Here is a 20993-nt window from a genome sequence, read left to right as displayed (position 1 = left end):
TTGTCAAGTCCTTCTCGAATGCAAGTTGAACTAGTCTGGCCTTTCTTGTGTGAAGCATGCTGCTTCTGTGTTCTAAAAACACATTTTTGAGCGTGGAGAACGAATTTTCGCAGGTCGCGGTAGAAGCACCAAATACCAAAGCCAGTTGGAGTGCCGTCAACACAGTGGGCATCGCCTTAAGCGTTTTGTAATGTTTGGACAACAGTCTCTGAACTGTCCATTTCTCCTCTGAGTCGTCTTCCATTTGGGACTGGAGAAATCGACGTGCGACGCAGAACTCCGACTCCACTATCTCCACTCCTACTAAATCCATAATGTGTTTGAGTTTTTTCACATCCAGAAAACTTTTATTTTCTGGGTCAAGAGCTTGCAATGCGCTTATCAGCTTTCCATTGCGCTCGCTGAAACGCACATCCATTTCTCCAAGTAGGCCTACGGCATCAATCGCACTGAAAAAACAGTCTCTTCAGCTCTGACTTGTCGTTATTTGTGTCGTGGCGCTGCTACAGGTGCTAGCTTGGAAAGCTACGATGTTAGCGGCCACGGAGTCACAAATGTTAGCCGGGCTGTCGTTGTCTTGCTGTATGGGGTCAGCAGAATCGTTAATCGGCGTGGAACTTGAAGGAGAAACTGTGGTTTTGAACCATTTCCTAATGTCCATTTTTGGAGCGTTTTGAATGCAGCGCGCCAACTGAAAATCATCTCATTCATGTATTAACGATTTAACGTGCGTGATTGGGGGGGCGGCAGGGGGGTTCCTCACAGCGCCATATTGGTTTTATGTTGGCTTTATTATATTTTCAGATAATGAGCAGTTTGTAGACATATATTTTTATTATTTCTCACTGAAATGTGAATTAAATTAAACTGATATTTTTTTGTAAATTATATCATAATTCAATTTGGGGGCATAAAAGACATTTGGGGGCATTGCCCCCTAATGCCCCCCCATACCGCCGGCGCTGCATGGGGGCTGCCATGTTGGAATCACATGACCACCCGAATACTACTCTTGTCCTGTTATTTCATACTTTCACTCATTGATTAAATAATCATGGCTGACTGAATATTTCATTTCTACAATGGCATCTGTAACTTAAAACTATTAATTTAAAATGTTGCTGAAGAGAGAAAAAAACATTTTGGAAGAGAAAAAAAGAATTAAGAGAGAGAAATACACAATTTGAAGAGAAAAAAAAGAATTAAGAGAGAGAAATACACAATTTGAAGAGAAAAAAAAAATAAGACTTAGGCTCAGAAAGGAACTGAGACACAATTGTCAAATTGTTTTTTCTCATCTTGCTGTTCAGGGCTTCCGTACTGTGAAGAGACATGCTCATTGGACAGGTCCAAACATGCGCAGACGCGTTGAGAAACTTCCATATCTGGGACAGTCATGAGGCCACGGTTAGACAGGAGGAGTGGCCAAGAATGTTGAAGATAATTTTTAGCCACATATATAAGCTTGAAGAAGATTTTGTTCGTCACGGAAAAACGTTTACTCACTCAAGAGGTGTTAAGCACAGTGATGTTAAAGTACTGCTTCGCTTGGGAATAAGTGTTTAACACAACAGATCTGATGCAACAACATGGCAACATCACATGTGAATGGCTTTCTTGTAAGGACAATCATGAGATGTTTACGGCACACTACTCGACAACCAAATCTGATGGCTGTAAGGCCTGTTGGACATTTTTCTAACTCCACTTCAGGAAAACGGGAAGATGTAAGAAGACATGAGAGCAGCCTGGCTGTTGTAGCGTCACAGCGGAGGTCAGGAGGTCGCACCGGTCGCTTGATGGCTGTGGCTTTTGGACTGGGATTCGGTGCTGCAACAGCCTTGTATGCATTAAGAGAAGGGGACAGTAAAGATTCCCTACAGAGGACAGCCGCTATCAGAAATGTGCTAATTGACAGCTTATTACCTACTATCCATTGTGCCTCCCCATTTAAAACGGACAGCCCGCGGTGCAAATACAACTTCATCGCAGATGTGGTTGAGAAATCAACTCCTGCTGTTGTTTACATCGAGATCGTTGGGAGGTGAGTCTGTGAACAATGCAGTGTAGGAACAAATATTTTTTAATGTCTCTTGAACCGATAAACATATAAATTCCGTCTTTGTTGTCCAACAACATCTTGATTTCATTTGTAATGTCAGTTAAAGGTGCACTCAGTAATTTTTTCCCTCATTAATAAAGTTTTTCTCCTAAATAAATTAATTGTAATTTTGAAACAGATGTATAAAAATCATGAGCACTCAAGTAAGATGAAGACTCCAGTCACATATCAGTAACCTTATAAAAGCTGTTTTATTCTACATGGAGAGGGTCTCCTCATGGGGGCTGCCATTTTAGAATCACATGATGAATACTACTTGCTTAACCTCAGTAACCACAAGATACAATATTGTACACTTTTTGTTGCAGACACCCTTTTTCTGGCCGTGAGGTGCCCATCTCGAATGGCTCTGGCTTCATCATAAGTAGTGACGGCCTGATAGTGACCAATGCCCATGTGGTTGCAAACAAGCGTGGCGTCCGTGTCAAACTGACCAATGGAGAGACTTACAATGCCACAGTCCAGGATGTAGACCAGGCTGCGGACATTGCCACTATCAAAATCAATGCTAAGGTACAAATTGTGCTTTTGATTCATTGTGCATTTGCACAGGCTTTATGATGGGACGTATATTTTATCTCCATGGTGATCTCTTTGTTTAACCTTCAATTTTGTCACTATGTGAAATAGTGGTCAACATGTAGACATGTAGGCTAGAATAGAATAGATAATCTACAGTCAGGCGGTCATTACTGCAAAATAGACCCTGACAGGGTTGTCAAGACTAGAGGTCAAATTGTGTATTTTGCGGATATGGATTACTAAGGTGGTAAGTGATTAATAGGCAGATAGATGATTAATCAGTTGAACATTTTTGAAATCGTATAGATGTGTCAAATGTGATTGACGTGATTTAGACCTTGGAATGATTGTTGGTGCCAGACGGGCTGGTTTGAGTATTTTTGTAACTGATAATCTCCTGGGATTTTCATGCAAAACAGTCTCTAGAGTTTACTCAGAATCGTGCCAAAAACAAAAAACATCCAGTGAGCAGCAGTTCTGCAGATGGAAACGCCACGTTGATGAGATGTCAACAGAGAATGGCCAGACTGATTCGAGCTGACAGAAAGGCTACTATTTTATTGAGCAGAATGGCATTCCAGAATGCACAATCTTCGGTCAGTCAAAAACAGAAAACTGAGGCTGCAGTGGGCCTACCATTTGTGTACCTCAGATTTGTCAGACCAGGTGATGTTTTTTCCAATCATCTACTGTCCAGTTTTGGTGAGACTGTGCCCACTGCAGCCTCAGATTCCTGTTCTAAGCTGACAGCTGTGGTACCTTTCACTGAGTGGTGGTGGCGGCGATATATATTATTTTTTTTTAAATTGTCAATATCCAGAGAGCACGGTGACCAATAGGCCGATACAATGCTGATATATCACACAATTTAATATAGTAAATAATAAACTTAAAATTGATTAAATATTTGTGTGAAATGGAGTAAATATAGTGCTAAATAAGAGTGGTTTTATATATATATATATATATATATATATATATATATATATATATATATATATATATATCTCAATTTCATACCAAAATAATATAATTAGATGGTATATAGCAGTTTCTTCTGATTTCTGTTTAATCATCAAATTTTAATAATTTATTTGCATATGAAGAAATTTTAATATCGTCACCTTCCTAAAATAATTGCCTAAGTCATTTTTTGACAAAAATGATTTTTTTGCATAAGTCATCTCCTCATGATGCTGGCTACCTTTGGTAAAATCGCCCACATCCTCAGTTGAACAGATCATGCAATTCTACCCCTATAGTATAATGGCCTATGTCAAGTGTGTGACTTAGGCCGTTTTATTTTGCCTAAGTCAAAAGGCAATGAGACAATTTTACAAGTTTTTTAAGATGGCAGGTGCATCAAGAAGATGGAAAAGCTACTCAACCTCTGAAGTTATTTCCATGATTCAGGGCTCACCCCTACTGGTAAGTGATGAGGTTTACTATAGACTATAAATGCATAAAAATATTGTGTTTTTGTCTTTTTATTTAGTCTTTTTAGTCAGCATTTTAGTCAAGAAAAATAGCTAAGTCAAGCTAGCATTAGGCTTTCTGTTAACTCTTTTCTGTATTTTTAAACAATATTTCATCTAGTTTTTGTCTAATTTTTTCCACATTACATGATCTAATTATGAAAGATTTGAATAGGCTTTATTGTAATCAAACATCTAGAAACGATTATCAATAAATATCATATATTCAATTATTGGTTCATTGTTTTGTGTTTTCTGAGAAAAGTGAAAAAATGACTTAGGCAATTATTTTAGGAAGGTGACGATATATTAGGAAGAAGGAAATAATAGTACATGCAGTAGTCCAGCAACCATGGATGGCATGTCCATGTTAGCAATCGCATTTACTCAAAACATACAGAATCAAACCGATTGTACATACAGTACATAGTGAATAAGACATTTACTTATAGCACATGGGAAGTGCTTTTACCTTGAAGTTGCACCAGAGACTATTTAGCAGAGACGGGCCACTGGTATTAAAATGAATGGGAGAAATTAGAAGGTCCAACTGCAGCCAACAGTCAACGGATGTAAATGGGAAGTACCGCCTTACAGGTAAAAGAGCCAATTACCTTTTAGATACAGACATCGGCTGTCAATCAACTTGAGAATGTGCATTCGCTATAAAAGCTGAGAAAATTGTGATTTTTAGCTTAATCTGAGGTAAAGAAGCACCATTTATGATACCAGTGTTGTCAGATTTTACTGCTGATTTGAAATATGTTCTTTGATCGTAATCTTGACCAACCATTTTGGAGTTTTTGGTCTTTCTCCATTCAAGTAGATAGGAGCTGCACTTTTATGACTGGAAATAGCCTCCCAAAGCATTCCAAACATGGCCGACGATGGTCTGTCTTGCTAGAATGACTTTGATTGCACTCACATGCTCGTGCAGATCCAACGCGAGCAGCAATCTCCTGACAGTTTAAATGGTCTGGATCGCCACATATACCTATAAATACTTGTGTGTGTGTGTGTGTGTGTGTGTGTGTGTGTGTGTGTGTGTGTGTGTGTGTGTGTGTGTGTGTGTGTGTGTGTGTGTGTGTGTGTGTGTATATACATTTCACCAGATGAGATTTAATGAGGAATAAGGTTTATTATTATTCACACGATATGAGTTGGAGATGCGACGTGTCCTGGCGGAGCACGTTTTCATATACAAAAATTATCAATGATAAAAGATTTAGACACAGAATGAGGTGTCAGTGATTGTTTTAAGAACTGTTGAATCCTCCAGCGCTGGCCACAATGTAGAAAATTTTTTTATTTTTTTTTTAACTATCGGCATAGATTTTTTTGCAGATAACCGATTGTTCCAAAATAACAACTAGCGGTTGATTATCAGTCAGACTTGGACCGATATATTGTCTACATCCAGTCAGGACTCCTGAAAGGGTTTATTTAGCAATAATGACCGACTGACTGTAGATTATCTCTTGCCTAATTAAATGGACATGAAATAATGATTTGAGTTAAAACGATGTCATTATGTGAGAAGAAATAGGCATCAGAATCTGAACAGCTGAATTCCACCTCAGGTTTGCGTTGGAATTCTGATTAACCTGTTGGTGTTTATTTTGCAACAATAACCATTTGACTGCTCATTGGCCTTCTTAAATACATAACTACTAGCTATATAAAAAATAAATGGACATAAAATATTGATTTGAGTTTAAATAATTTTATAATTTTTAAATAAAGTTTACCAGAAATGGGAAAAATGACTCGCTATACCCGGATTATGAGTGAAATATCACTTAATTCTCAAAAATACTGCTTGATGGCACGATTGACCAATCAGAATCGAGCATTCCAGAGAGCCGTGTAATAAGGGTTTGTAATGGCTGATGATATCTAAAGAGCAGACAGGCCAATATAATGTCAGGTTACACACTCACCGGCGACATTATTAGGTACACCTGTACATCTACACCTGTTTATTTGGGTTACTGTCACCTTCCTGTTGTTTTGGACCTGTCTGGCCATTCTCCTCTGACCTCTGTCATTATAAGCCATTTTTGCCCATACAACTGCAGCTCACTGGATGTTTTTTGTTTTTTGCACCATTGTCTTTACACTCTGGAGACTGTTGTCCATGAAAATCTTAGGAGATTTCAGTTACAGAAATACTCAAACCAGCCCGTCTGGCACCAACAATCATGCCACGGTCCAAATCACTGAGATCACATTTTCCCCCGTTCTGATGGTTGACGTGAACAGTAACTGAAGCTCCCGACCCGTGTCTGTATGATTTTATACATTACACTGCTGCCACATGATTGGCTGATTAGATAATCGCATGAATAATTAGATGTAAAGGTGTACCTAATAAAGTGTCCGGTGAGTGTACCTGATATTATAATAACTTGGTGATGACAAAAAAGACGAATGCTTATTTTACACAATATTTACTTATTTTACAATATTTGAAAACAGGATATGTTTATTATGCTTTAACATGGATGTCAGCATGTTTTGAAATTGATACAAGGAAGCCATTCCAATATATAAATGGCTTTTTATCGCTAACCTCAAATTTTTTTCTCTTTGTAGCATCCCCTCCCAACGTTGTATCTTGGTCAGTCATCTGATGTGCGCCAGGGTGAGTTTGTGGTTGCCATGGGGAGCCCCTTTTCTCTTAAAAACACAATCACATCTGGAATAGTCAGCTCCACCCAGAGAGGAAGTAGAGAACTGGGCCTATCCAACCACAACATGGACTACATCCAGACTGATGCTGCCATAGATGTAAGAGGACAGAAATTAATATTGTGCATAGCAAATTTGAGGGCAATTGCATGTGTACACTATTTGTGGCTTTACAATGAGACAAACGGTATGACAGTTTGTTGCTTCAGTAGAGATACTGAGTAATGGATTGCAGTGATCAGTCGTACATTTCTGTTTTACAGTTTGGAAATTCAGGAGGTCCCCTTATTAACCTGGTAAGTCACTGACATTTACACAACAGACTGCTTGCACTGCTTGTGCCTTTTGGTTTTAGGAAGTTGATGTATAAAGGTCGCTTTCATTTCCAATGCCAGATTTTATTACAGTTTATTAGACTAATAATAGAACAACAGATGAATTAACACGTTATGCCTCATTCATGAAATCTGGACAGAACAAATTTCTGTCTAAATCATTCATTAAAGCATTCTTCCTTAAATTGCCACATTGAAGTGATGATTTCCTTTTATTAACAATTCACACAGAAAGTCTTCTTGTTTCATGAATAAGATCTTGTGTGAATTGACTGGTCATGTGCTAATGCAATGTGATTTTTAACGGATTTGTCGCTCGTCTATGCAACCTTTAGGATGGTGAGGTCATCGGCATCAATACCATGAAAGTGACAGCAGGGATTTCCTTCGCTATTCCCTCGGACAGAGTCCGCCTTTTCCTTGAGCATGCTGCTGACAAACAGAGTATGACCTTTGACTTCAAAGGATCTTTCTCTTGTAAGTGGCATTATCCATCGTGTGGTTATTGACTGTCCTTAACGTGATTCTCTTGCTTTTAGAGTCCTGGTTTGGAGAATCAGGATCAAAACGGCGCTACATTGGAGTTATGATGCTGACACTAACCCCCAGGTGACATATTATTTATTGCTACAGAGGGGGTCACAGAGACTAGGAGCAAGTCTGTTCCTCTTTTGTAACTTGAAATGGTGTACCTTTGCTCCTTCAGTATAATCGAGGAGTTGAAGATGCGTGACCCATCCTTTCCAGATGTTACACATGGAATTCTGATCCACCGTGTTATTATAGGTTCCCCAGCCAATAGGTAAGCAGCAGTAATCTGACCCTGTCTGTGCTCTGCTCAGTGGTTTGGTTCCTGACAAATGTTTGAAAGAGGCCTCCTATTGTTGATGTAATGTCCTGTATTCTATTTTACAGAGCTGGAATGAAACCAGGGGATGTGATTGTTGAGATAAATGGGACAAAGGTGAACACGTCAGAACAGATCTATAACGCTGTGAGTACAAGCGACAGCTTAAACGTGGTGGTCCGCAGGGGACACGATCTCCTCATGTTGCACATGACTCCTGAGTTTACAGAATGACATCAGCATGATGAAAATGTATGCATTAAAATAAGAGATAGAGAAATGGTTCAGCTGAGGTTAAATGGATGACAAATACAGAGAAATGAAATAAAATAGAGATGATTTCCAGATGTGAGACTATTAACATAGTTGGGAGGTGTTATAATAAAGTACAAATTAATTGGATCAAACCTGGGTCCAGTTTGTTTTGCAAAAGTGGAAATTTGTGCAATGTGATTGAAATGTTATTTTAAAGAGATGGTTCACCCAAAATGTAAATTCTCTCGTCAATTACTCACTCTTGCCATCCCAGATGTGTATGACTTTCTTTCGTATACTGAATATAAACAAAAATTGGTCTTTACAATGCAAGTAAATGGTGACCAGACATTTGAAACAATATGATGGTTGTGGGTGAGAAACAAATCAATATTTAAGTCCTTTTTTACTATAAAATCTAAATTATAATTTTCTTTCACAATTTGAAAGTGAAAGAATAGTTTTATTTTAAAACATGCTTAAATATTGATCTGTTGCTCACCCACAACTATCAAATAGCTTCTGAATATATGGATTAAACCACTGGAGTCTTATGGATTACTTTTGTGCTGCCTTTGTGATTTTTGCAGCTTCAAAGTTCTGGTCACCATTCACTTGCATTGTATGGACCTACAGAGATATTCTTCTAAAATATTTATAAATAAAATGTGTTTGTGTTAAGCAGAAGAAAAAGTAATACACATCTGGAATGGCATGAGGGTGAGTAAATGATGAGTTCATTTTTGGGTGAGCTATCCTTTTAAGTGTACATTTTGTGCATGCTTTGGAAGTGTGTGAATGAGTTTGGGTAAATTTGAGCAGGTCTGCCTTTAGCATTACACTGGATAAATATCAGTGTATCCTCTCAAAACTGCACTGTATCAGTATTGTATCAAAATAATGAGTTCCATTAAATATTTGTGTCTGTGTTCAGGAAACTGTTTAGCATGGCACAAATGAACATTTGTCCATCATTATAAAAGTGAGTTTTTCTACATTGCTACATCACAGAAGTTTTGTATTGAATCTCATGTATGTTACAATGTTTTGTATTTTAATAAATTTTGAAAATGACTGTTTTCACAATAAAATATTGAAATTTCAAAAACCTGCAATCACATGCAATTGATTATATTGCAAAGTCAAAAGCAGGTTTCAATTCTGGATAATGTTAAAATGTCAAAATATCCTGTTTGTCGAGTGCTAAGCAGAGGCCCTTGTAATGTGACATGATTACAGTAATCTATTCTGGTTACTGATTTGCTGTGTGGCTCATGAAAGATGAAGTACCATTATTTGTATTAACTTTAAATAACACTTTTATTTTCCATCCATCTCTAAAAGAGGAGAGTGTGACATGTTTCTGTTGATGATCACATGAAGACAATCTATTCAGTAGAAGAAAATAAAAACTAGAATAGTGTGTAACAAAAAGTAAATGAAGCTTTAACAAGTCATACATAAGACCATTTGAAAGTAACATAAGATCCTATGTTGAATCAGAGCTTTAAAGCATAACATACTGTACATTCATACCTTGCAATAGCGTGAAAACGTGAATGATCATCTGGAGTACAAAACATTCAAGTATTTTTTAACTCACAGAGATGACAGCATCTTTGCTGTGTGATGCACAACAAGACTTTTTAAACCTGTAAGAAAATAAGAACCTGATTGCACTGTAAACAAATTCAGCAGGCTGTGCCATTGCACGGCCTTATTTGTTTTACGTCTAACCTTCAAACTACTGAAGCCATACTCATTCACTCAGAGTATCTTTTGGAGTTCCACTAGAGTCTTCATGAAAAAGTACAGTTAGTGTTATCAAAGTTATAGTTCTTTGGCTTCATAATTTTATCTTGTCAGATCCACCACTTTGGTCTAAAGAAAAAATGTCAAGTTATTTTTATGAAATGTCTCCACAACGTTCCATGGCTGGAGATGACATCAAATATTGCAGTGGCAATATAATGTTATACTCTTGGTTTAAAAAAACATTAGGTAATGTAGAATTCCAGGTTTCTGTAACTGGCAGTGTGAGAAGATATATAATTAATCAATATTTTACCCTGGATTATTTAGCCTACACATAAGATTGTCTAATTATGAATCTATGGTTTAGCTGATTACGAGATCTGGTTGTTCAGTTGTCCAGGGTATTTCTCAAACCTTCTCTCAGCCTCCTCACTGAAAGCGTCACCTGAAATATAGATATGGAAAATAAAAGTCAGTAAATTAACTTTTCTTTGGGCATTTTCAAATCATTCCATGTAACTATGTATAATGTGGATACTAAGCATATATGATAGATGACCTATTGCATTTGCTAAATGTGCAGTATACAACACCGCATCTTGTGTTTGGTACCATATTTTAATGCAATGTGCTAGACTTGACCTTTAATTTCTAGTGTGACGAATGATCTCTTGATTAAATAATAATAATTGTATTTTTTCATAACATAACATTTGAACATGTACACTTACCGGCCATTTTATTAGGAACACCTGTACATCTAATTATTCATGCGATTATCTGATCAGCCAATCATATGGCAGCAGTGTAATGTATACAATCCTATAGATATGGGTCAGGAGCTTTAGTTAATGTTCACATCAACCATCAGAATGGAGGAAAAAAAATTGATCTCAGTGATTTGGACGGTGGCATGATTGTTGGTGCCAGTTGGGCTCACTGGATGATTTTTGTTTTTATACACCATTCTCTTTACACTCTAGAGACTGTTGCCCATGAAAAACCCGTCTGGCACCAACAATCATGCCAATTACTGTCCAAATTACTGAGATCAAATTTTTCCCCATTCTGATGGTTGATGTGAATATTAACTGAAACTCCTGACCCGTATCTGCATGATTTTATACATTACACTGCTGCCACATGATTGGCTGATTAGATAATTGCATGAATAAGTAAATGTACAGGTGTACCTAATGAAGTGACTGGTGAGTGAATATAATAATATAGATTTTGAAAAGTATATACTATGCAGTATTCAGTAAGGCCATGGCCACACTAATCGGCCTCTAAATGTGGATTAGAGGATTACACCTCTAATCCACACTGGAACGTCGTTTTCCTCCACCAGAAACTGAAACTTTCGAAAATGCTCTCCATGCTTTGGAAAATGATGACGTTAGGAAACTAAAAACAGAGGTTTCAAACTCCAAATGGATTAGTGTAGACGTGGCCTAAGTAGTATACTATTATTCCATTCCAAACACAACCATTGTCTTTGACTTTGGTGCTCTGTATTTGTGTCTCACCAATATGGCAGTTATGAACCCAGATCCTGTGGCCATCGTATTTGCAGTTACATTTCATGGCATTGTTAGTGAAGTCACTCTCAGAAACCTCATAGTTGGGATTTATTACAACCTGGAAAAAAGATAAAAAAACACATTTTCACAAACACGTCTTCTGCTATCCTAAGAATGCCATACATTTGTTATTTCTCATAATATGGTTAATATTAATAGGAGGGTTAATAACATGACGAGCTAAACTGTCACATAATCTCAACCATCCTTCCACTGATGATTCCAAAACAAGTCTATATAATCTAGAATAAATTCTACAAGACAAGTTTGTGATGATGTTCTGCACACATTAAAATGTACCATGCATTGTAAGAGGTACTGCACTCTACCATTCATTGCATTTTGTAGATGAAACCAAGACAAGTGATTCTCTGACCTGTAGTATATAATTTCCTGGTTTGACATCCGTGATGTCGATCCACTGGCAATCAATGTCATGGCGATACAGATCCCAGCATCCCACAGTGATGCCCTGCTCACCAAAATTAGCACACTCATATCGCTTGGAAACACCTGTAATCAAAACAGATGATCAAATCTGATATTTACAAATCACTGGAAATGTGTCTAACTGAACGTGGAAGAGTGTATTTAGATGCTTTGATTTACCCTCTTCACAATCTACGTCCTCCAGGCAGAAACTGGCTTTGTGTCCTTCTGCCACCTTAGTGCCATTGGCAGACAGCAGGTCATAGTGTGTAAATATATCCATACTATGATAATGCCTGTGGAGTCAAATCAGTTGTTATAAATCTTGCCTCAATTGTATCAGACAAAAGCACTATTTAGCAGTATATCAATGATTATAATGTATTTACCTGGGACATCCCTTGGTAACCACATGAGGTGACTGTATTTTGTGTCATTTTGTTGGGAATTTTTTCCCACTTTGTATTCATGACACAAATATATTAAATAATGTATAATAATAAATATAATAATCTCATGTGGACCTGTTTTTCTTAATTATACCTTTTATTTTGATCAAATCTTATGCATTATGATGCTTCTTTTCAGTAATGTGTAATGTAATCTATACTGTGATGTGTGTTCGTTGCAGATGCTTTATAATAGATTTCATAAATTTTTTCCATGTTATAAATGTTGTATTCTTATGTTAAGTGCATTAATTGTATATAATACATAACAATATAACTAGTATGTGCCTCACCTCGAAGCTGATATCAATGTTGATGTTTCTTTTCAAAATACCTTTTTCACAGACTGTGATGATGCATTTCCGTCTTATTTATCAGCATAAATCTCTAGATTTTTTTTATATTATACATTTTTAAAAACATTGAGTGTAAGTTTATAACATTATGCTTTGTGTTAAATTACCCTGGAATTAGTTTGAAAAAATGAATTACCACAGCTGCAAGGGGGTTTCTATTACAGCTGCTGAGAGAGTGACAGTAAATTTAGCATATTCTCCTATCTTTTCGTCTTAATCCACCGCTCTCTATTTTTTAACTCTTCTGGAAAGTCATTAAAACATAAGAGTGGATTTTTTTTTTTTTTGTCTTTGAGCGAATGGGTAAGTGAAAATAATCACTTAAGTAATCAGTAAAGTAAGATGAATAATTTAAAACTGCTATTGCGAGCAGCCCCCTCTGTTAGTCAAAATATACAGCACACAGTTAACGTTGTTGCCAGTAGGCTTCAATAGGGGCTTTCTTACCATTGATTTACCAAAATGGGGACATTTTCGGGGACAGCTCCAGTCAGGGACAGACCTTCAAAAACTGGGACTGTCCCCAGAAAATGCGGATGTCTGGTCACCCTACTGGGGCTTTCATAAATTCACAGTATGCCCACCTCTTCAGCCACTACTACATCACTGATTTAATACGTTGCAGTATTGTTACCCATGACAAGCATGCCAGACCCATGAGTGACGGCCAGCTTTGGGTCTGAAGTCAGCCCGACCGATGTTATGTATCTGTGAGGAGAAGCGGAGCAGGCGGCGATGACCGTAAGGCCAGTTAGCTTGAGAAGCGCTCTTGGAAAGACAGTCTTCCTCTGCTGCGCAATACAGCATGTGTAATGGTCGGTCCTCTATATATGTTGTCTGCTGCACTAGGGATGCATTCAACACTAGATCGGATGCAGCTGTGGAAAGAAACTTGAAAACATTAATATATACCTATCATATAGTTAAAATATAAAGCAAAAAAGTGTTAATCTGGAATGGCATACTGTCAAATATAAATGAAAGTTTAACCCTTTAAACTCGGATCAGCCCAAATATTAATAAATACAATCTTGACCAACAAAAAATAGGTGTTGTTTTAAATCTTAGAAGCTCTACTTTACAATGTATGTAGGCATTGTGACCAAAACTGAAAAAGTGCTTTGAAATTTACAATAACTGTAAATCAGAAGTGTTCCGTTTTTACCTTTTGCACTGTATATACGAATTATTGTAATCGGTTAATACATCCATCTGATCAAAAATCATGTGTCATATGTAGTTGGAAATCGGAAAAAAAGTAGAATACAACAAGATTATATTTTTTTACTCACAGACAAAAATTTAGTGATTAATAGCTAAGTGTATGTCTTTGTCATGCTGTACATGAAACATGTAAACATATGTTGTTATTAGCTGCATTTACACTTATATCTTAAAATAAAAGAAAAAAGAACATACAATATCACATATAATTACTTAGAGAAGGGGATTCCCGTTAAAACGGTTTGACACACAACGTACTCAGATGCATAGATCATTCGATTATCCTGCATCTGGCTAAAACACATTAGATTACTGGATCAGATGACTTCATCGGAAATGATGTAGTATGTTGTCAAGCATCATAGAACACTAAATCAATCACATTAGGATTCAGATAGCAGCAGACAGAGGTGGAAGTCATCCAAATATTGGCAGGGAGGATTGTTCACTCTAATTTCATATGGCCACCAGGAGATGGCACCAAGTACATGAGAAAGACTCAATGATGGCTCAAATGACACAGAATGGAACTGAATGAGATCTCATTACTCATGCCTGCATGCTTTGCAGTTCTTATGCAATTAGTTCTTATGTACAATTATTATGTTTTATTTGTTTGGAGGTGCTTTTGGTCACTTGGAGTCATTTTTGGACACTAGGATATATTATTTTTGTAACGCTATAATTTTCAATTGCTTTGTCATAGCAACACAATATTACAGGTGACAAAAAACAAAAGCAGTTTTTCAGAGCTGCCTTATTTTCACCCAGAGATATACTGTATAATGTCATAACAGAAAAATAAGAAAAAGTTTTTTTGTGTGATTTTTCAACAGTTTCTGAGTCTCATTTATCATAATCTATATCATTAAAACATTTGAAAATGTTTATTTAAAATGATACCAAATGCGTGACCCTCCTTTTTTATCAAGTTATAAGCCTTTAAGTTTGGGCTTGACACTCGAACAGGAAATCTTTAAAAACACCTTCAGAGCTTAAAGGGTTAAAGACAATCCAAAGTTAGAGGGTTCGCTTAGGTCCCCCATAGGCTCAGAACCAGCCCTGTGTCATAAGGTTTTGCACACATGAGGTTTTTTTTTTTTGGAGTCAAGTGCATGCTGTCATTAAAGAAAAAGAGGGACCAAATACTTGCAAACTAAAATACTATAATTCAATAATTGAACTTTCACTGAAATTGTCATAATGATAGTATAATTTGTAATGTAAATTATTACTTCAGAAAAATGCAAAATAGAAACATTTTAACAATGTCGATTTTTGAACCCCTGTGTACATACTTTTGACCCTTGAATTACATTTTGATGGATACATTACATGTTGATCACAGAACTGGATATCTGAGGTTTTATTGTATGAACAAACAGATTTGCTCAATGTGCAACAGTTGTGAGAAAATGATATGCTCATTTGTCTACATGATCCAGACAGGTGTAAGTAATTAAAAGTTCTGAAAGCAAGACATTTTCCAAGATCTTTCCATGATACGAGATCCACTAATTGCAGACCTGTGCAGAGAGAAAGATAAACAACAGACTCACCACAGCTTAAATACTACTGTCTACAGCAGACTAACCATCTGAGAGGTGAGAATTGCTGTCTGTCATAAAAGAGTGAGTAACGTTCTTTGCAAAAGACCATAATGTTTTCCACATCACTGGAATTTTATAAGATTTTATACATATTGTTTAAATGAACTCACTAGACTCAGCAGTTTACATAGTTTACATGTATATATATTGAAGTCCATAAGCCTGAGATCACTAGTGACAATGATTATATTTAGCATTTTACCAGCATGATTTAAGAATGTTCCAAAGAACATCTTGTGTGCTTCAATGGAAGCAAAGAAACTGAATTTTGTACAAAAGATACATTTGTTTGCATTTGATTAGTGACCTAGATGTAGTGCTGAATCCTTAATATTTATGATTCATTTCATGTCATATTGAAATAGATTTATTGGCAAACTTCGAATCCCAGATGTCCAATGTGCTCTTAGACAGACTGTCTTTGTGTACTGTACATGTCTGTATGGTCACTCACTTTCTGAGCAGATAACTCCTGCTGAGAATCGTGCGGTTGCTTTCTGGCAGTTGATGGTTTTGTGGTGTTGGCACTGACTGAGAGACATCTCATCTCCAGTACATTTCACTCCACTCATGACCATCTCTGTCACATTACTGCTATCCCAATACCATGTTTCCTTGGCAAACATACACAGAAAGAGTGATGAGCAGTTTGGCATGAAGGGAATGATGTGATAAATTCATTGGACTCACAAACAACAGAATAAATTGGTAGACAGTTCTGATCTGAAAAGCCATATTCATAGCATCTTTACATTGCACAGGTGGCACAGAAGCTGTATCTGAAGTGACAGATATTCCTGTCTGTATTTACACATACCGTTTAATGCTGCTCAGAGGTGGCATAACTGCATTTACCGGTACACAGCAATTGCAAATGCATTAATAATGTTCTTTAAATAAATCTATGCTCTATCATGACAACAACAAAGTTTAATGTGATAGTTCACCCAAAATGAACATTCTCTCATCATTTACTCACCCTCATGCCATCCCTGGTGTGTATGACTTTCTTTCTTCTGCTGAACACAAATTAAGATTTTTAGAAGAATATCTCAGTTCTGTAGGGCCATGCAATACAAGTGAATAGTGACCAAAAATTTCAAATAAATCGATGTCTTATAAAGCGATATGATAAGTGTGGGTGAAAAACAGATAAATATTTAAGTCCTTTTTTACTAGGGAGGGAGGAGAATTTATAGTAAAAAAGACTTAAATATTGATTTGTTTCTGACCCACAACTATCATATCACTTCTGAAAGGATCATTAAATCACTGGAGTTGTATGGATTGCTTTTATGCTGCCTTTATGTGCTTTTTTATCTTTAAAGTTCTGACCACCATTCACTTACATTGTATGGACCTACAGCACTGAGTTATTCCTCTAAAAAATTTTGTTTGTGTTCTGCAGATGAAATAAAATCATACACATCTGGGATGGCATGAGGGTGAGTAAATGAAGATCATTTTCATTTTTGGGTGAACTATCCCTTTAAGGGATCATGCACATAGCAGCCTTAGCACATTTTACACCCAAATACTCATTACCATAATGCATGTAAATGCATGTAAATGTTTTATTTTAGATTTTTTCAATACTCAAAAGTGGTTCTTATTGGTGTATTTTGTACTGTATTATCATAATAAACTACTGTAATGCAATGTTTTGTATTAATACTTGACCATTTAAATAATATAGAATTATTATTTTTTTGCATTACAGTAAAGATAATGAGATTTTTTTTTTTTTTTTTTGCATTATGGAATATGAGATTTGATGAGGAAAATGTACTTAATTCTCATAAAGCTAACAATAATAGTAATGAAAATAAATAAATAATTATTAATGGTCCACGATCACAAAAATAGGCCCCCAGCATCCAAAGTGGCAATGAATTCTCTACAGTCTTTAAAGTGTTTTGTTATGAGTTACCACAAATGTGTTTCACTTTTATTCCTCAAATAACTCCTTTACACTAAACAGCTTATTTGTAATCATAAATTTCACCTAAACAAACCCACATGCCTAGTGAAAGAATGCAGCTGCATCTGAGAGCATATGTGTGTTCAGGTTATGTACTCACTGTAATAGCATGCATGCTGAAACCCAGCCCTAGCTGCCTGCACACTACCATGGCTTCTTTGGTGGTCCAGCCCTCACTGCATACACTGCCCCACCGCTGCCCCACCCGCACCTCCACTCGCCCTTCATACTGCGAGCGCCCACCTGACAGACGCACCTGAAAACACAACCTACGCCACGTCAAACCACTCTCACATCTTACCCGATCACCAGTCTCTCTCCAGACAATCGCTGCTTACCCACATACACAGGCAGACTTCACTACTGAAAAGACCAGCATAGAATAGCATGAATGTCTATGCTAGCGCAAGCTTGTTTACCGCTGACCTAGCTGGTAAGTCAGCATAGCCAAACTGTTCACTAGTAAAATTTGTCTGGTGAAGTTAGTCAACCAGCATGATCTTTCTCCTGAAGCTAGTTGACAAAAAAAAAAAATCTTACTGCAAGAAAAAACAATACAAATATTATATATATATATATATATAAAATTATCTTATTATGTCTTATTTTCCATTAAAAACATCTAAACATCCTTAAAACAAGATACATTTTCTTTAAAAAGCAAAATCGAATGTGATACGGCTTGTTTTCAGAGACTATATTTTGAATAAACATTCGTTTTGTTAGATTTATGCTTAAAACCAATGGGGTAAGAAAAATAAAATACAGGCATCAAATATATAAAAATACACAATATATATATATATATATATATATATATATATATATATATATATATATATATATAGAAATATGTGTATTTTGTTTTAAGTCTGTTAAGAAATTTTACTGGAAAACAAGAAACAATACTGTTATTTTTATTATATTTTTGTTTTGCAGTGCTAACCAACACAACTTGTGCTGTTGCCAAGCTATGTTGGTCTTTTCAGCAGGTGTATTTCCTAACTGTCCCTGTACTACATGCATTGACTCAGCGTTTTCATGTGTTGTTCTGTGTTTTTTCAAAGCCGAAAGCTTTGAATATGTATGTGGGAGGGTGTAAGCAAGCACCATCAGATTCTTTGATGGTAGCAGAAATTTCAAGGCCTTGTTAGCATGCATGTGTGTGTTGCTGTTAGTGTTAGCATCCTACTTGTAGGCCATGGTTGGCGTACCCGAGGCCCAGCTGCCTGCACACAACCATGGCCTCCTCAGTGCCCCAGCCTTCTCCACAGATCAGGCCCCAGCGCAGGGTTCCATTAGTCTCAAGATGTAACACCTCCACACGACCCTCGTAGCGTGACCGGCCCCCTAAGATGCGCACCTGAGCAGGGCACAACCAGGCAGGAAAGGTGAAGGTGTATTCAACTTGTAGATTATAGGGGAGACTGGGGCTAGGTGTTAAATTTTTTACTCCCGTAAACATGTCTCAGGGTAGGTTTTTTCGCTATCAATATCTGTATTATAATTTTAAATCTACAAATGCTACAAAAGCTGCTATAGTTTACAGAACACATATTGACCTTTTGTTACAATGTGTTCAATGGGATAAGTTGTCACAGAGGGAACCTGTCATTAACCCTAAAAAGCATACCTCAGGGGCCGGAGTAACTCAGCAAGTAAAAACGCTAACTACCACACCTGGAGTTGTAAGTTTAAATCCAGGGAGTGCTGAGTGACTCCAGTAAGGCTTCCTAAGCAACCAATTGGCCCGGTTGCTAGGGTGGGTAGAGTCATGATCGGTTAACCTCCTCCTGTTCGCTATAATGTGGTTCTTGCGCTCGGTGGGTCACGTGGTAAGTTGTGCGTGGATGCCACGGAGAATAGCGTGAGCCTCCACACGCGCTAGGTCTCCACGGTAACACGCTCAACAAGCCACATGATAAGACGCGTGGATTGATGGTCTCAGATGCAGAGGCAACTGAAATTCATCCTCCGCCACCCGGATTGAGGCGAGTCACTACACCTGCACGAGGACTTAGAGCACATTGGGAATTTGGCATTCCAAATTGGGGAGAAAAAGGGAGAAAATCCAAAACAAAAACAAAAACGCATACCTCAGATCTTTAGTGATCCAGGACCTCATTCTACTTCCTTTACCTAATACATTTTTTTTAAATTATGCCCACACTTCTTTAGCATTCCTCAAACTTTCACTTATAAAACAAAATTGTAAAAATAAAAATTCAAAAAGAAATAAAACAATCATCTAACTGTTTCATTACCAAAATATATAGTGTCTTTAGTGACCAGAGATATGTAATAGTGTTGCAATATATATGTCCACTTCTATAAATCATATTATAATGATAAGTTCATATCATTATTATATTAATATATATTTAAGTTTTCTTTCACATAATATATATAGTTCATGGTTTATGACAAGACAAATGAGTACTATATTTATACAAATGTTGATTTTCTGCACAATGGTGGTAAATGATCAGTATATGTGTGTGCACACATTATACATTTATACAGTTATTTGTTACTCAAAGTGGCACTGATGCTTCAGTAATTGACTTGATTTATATTTGATGAAGAAGCAACATGGAAGTAAACTACTGAAAGTACAAACACATGAACAGTATGATTTGGTTATTGTCATTTGGGTGTACTACTGAAAATGTGCATCTATTTAGACTATAATTTAGACTAAAAGTGCCTGAGAAAACACATATGTGTAACTTATGTGTAGCTTATGTATTAAGTTGTTGCTCAACACATATTTGACAGTCAGTTATGTCTAATAAAATTTCAGCATAGAATGAACTGCTTTTTATCATTTGTTGCATCATCTCTTTGATATGTGAAAAATAAAACAATAAAATATATCAGAATATATTCTATTCCATTATCTTAAAAATGCTTTGTTAATTTTACACTATCTTGGCATTTTGTAGATCTATTTGTAATAGACATAAGGTGTCATATTCCCTGTTGTCTTTTGTTTTTGTACTTTTATGTTGAAATTCTTGTTTAGTTCCTGTTAGTTTTGTAGTCCTTTGTAGTTCATTTTCTTGATTGGTTCTCCCTGATTATCTCTCATTCCCTGATTGTTTCCCCAGGTGTTCCTCGTTCCCTTGTTTGTTCCTTGTATATTTAAGCCCTTGTTTTCCCCAGATAGTTTGTCAGTTCTTGCATGTTTTGTTATGCTCTGTGCTAGGGTCCCTGTGGTTTTCTTTATTTGGAGTTTTCTTGTTTATTTTAATAAAGCTGCACTTAGATCCTCATTCTTTGCCTGCCTCGCCACACCAGGTACCTAAAGACTCGAAATATGTAATAATGTTTAGCAAAACAGTCATGCATTTAAGGAT

General features: G+C 36.7%; 2 protein-coding genes across 5 annotated transcripts in view; one reads left to right on the top strand and one right to left on the bottom strand.

Annotated features, from left to right (window-relative positions):
* The first annotated feature begins 964 nt into the window (after positions 1 to 964).
* On the top strand, positions 965 to 9449 carry LOC127660749 (serine protease HTRA2, mitochondrial-like). Its single transcript, XM_052151147.1, has 8 exons — positions 965 to 2044; positions 2431 to 2635; positions 6715 to 6909; positions 7074 to 7106; positions 7481 to 7589; positions 7685 to 7754; positions 7852 to 7947; positions 8061 to 9449. The coding sequence occupies exons 1-8, from the start codon at positions 1590 to 1592 to the stop codon at positions 8224 to 8226; spliced, it is 1329 nt and encodes a 442-aa protein (XP_052007107.1). The 5' UTR covers positions 965 to 1589; the 3' UTR covers positions 8227 to 9449.
* A 109-nt stretch (positions 9450 to 9558) lies between these two features.
* LOC127660559 (lysyl oxidase homolog 3B-like) overlaps positions 9559 to 20993 on the bottom strand; it is a 30140-nt gene continuing 18705 nt past the window's right edge. For 2 of the 4 annotated variants that reach the window (XM_052150881.1, XM_052150883.1), the window contains 7 exons: positions 18827 to 18997; positions 16108 to 16267; positions 13454 to 13697; positions 12195 to 12310; positions 11962 to 12098; positions 11532 to 11643; positions 9559 to 10447 (listed from right to left, as the gene is read on the bottom strand). In XM_052150881.1, coding sequence (XP_052006841.1) covers positions 10374 to 10447; positions 11532 to 11643; positions 11962 to 12098; positions 12195 to 12310; positions 13454 to 13697; positions 16108 to 16267; positions 18827 to 18997 — 1014 coding nt within the window. In that variant the 3' untranslated portion in view covers positions 9559 to 10373. Of the gene's footprint in view, positions 10448 to 11531; positions 11644 to 11961; positions 12099 to 12194; positions 12311 to 13453; positions 13698 to 16107; positions 16268 to 17734; positions 17891 to 18826; positions 18998 to 20993 lie in introns of all 4 variants that reach the window. The other 2 variants (XM_052150884.1, XM_052150882.1) reach the window with 2 other exon arrangements.

The sequence above is a fragment of the Xyrauchen texanus genome, chromosome 20, assembly GCF_025860055.1.
Source record: "Xyrauchen texanus isolate HMW12.3.18 chromosome 20, RBS_HiC_50CHRs, whole genome shotgun sequence".
Taxonomy (NCBI): Eukaryota; Metazoa; Chordata; class Actinopteri; order Cypriniformes; family Catostomidae; genus Xyrauchen; species Xyrauchen texanus.
This window is presented reverse-complemented; position numbering and strand designations above follow the sequence as displayed.

What these genes read in the sequence shown, in the direction of transcription:
- LOC127660749 (XM_052151147.1), top strand. Translation starts at nt 1,590, where the DNA reads ATGGCAACATCACATGTGAATGGCTTTCTTGTAAGGACAATCATGAGA. An exon ending in AGACTGATGCTGCCATAGAT is followed by an intron (nt 6,910 to 7,073) that starts GTAAGAGGACAG and finishes TCTGTTTTACAG; the next exon opens with TTTGGAAATTCAGGAGGTCC. An exon ending in ATGCTGACACTAACCCCCAG is followed by an intron (nt 7,755 to 7,851) that starts GTGACATATTAT and finishes TTGCTCCTTCAG; the next exon opens with TATAATCGAGGAGTTGAAGA.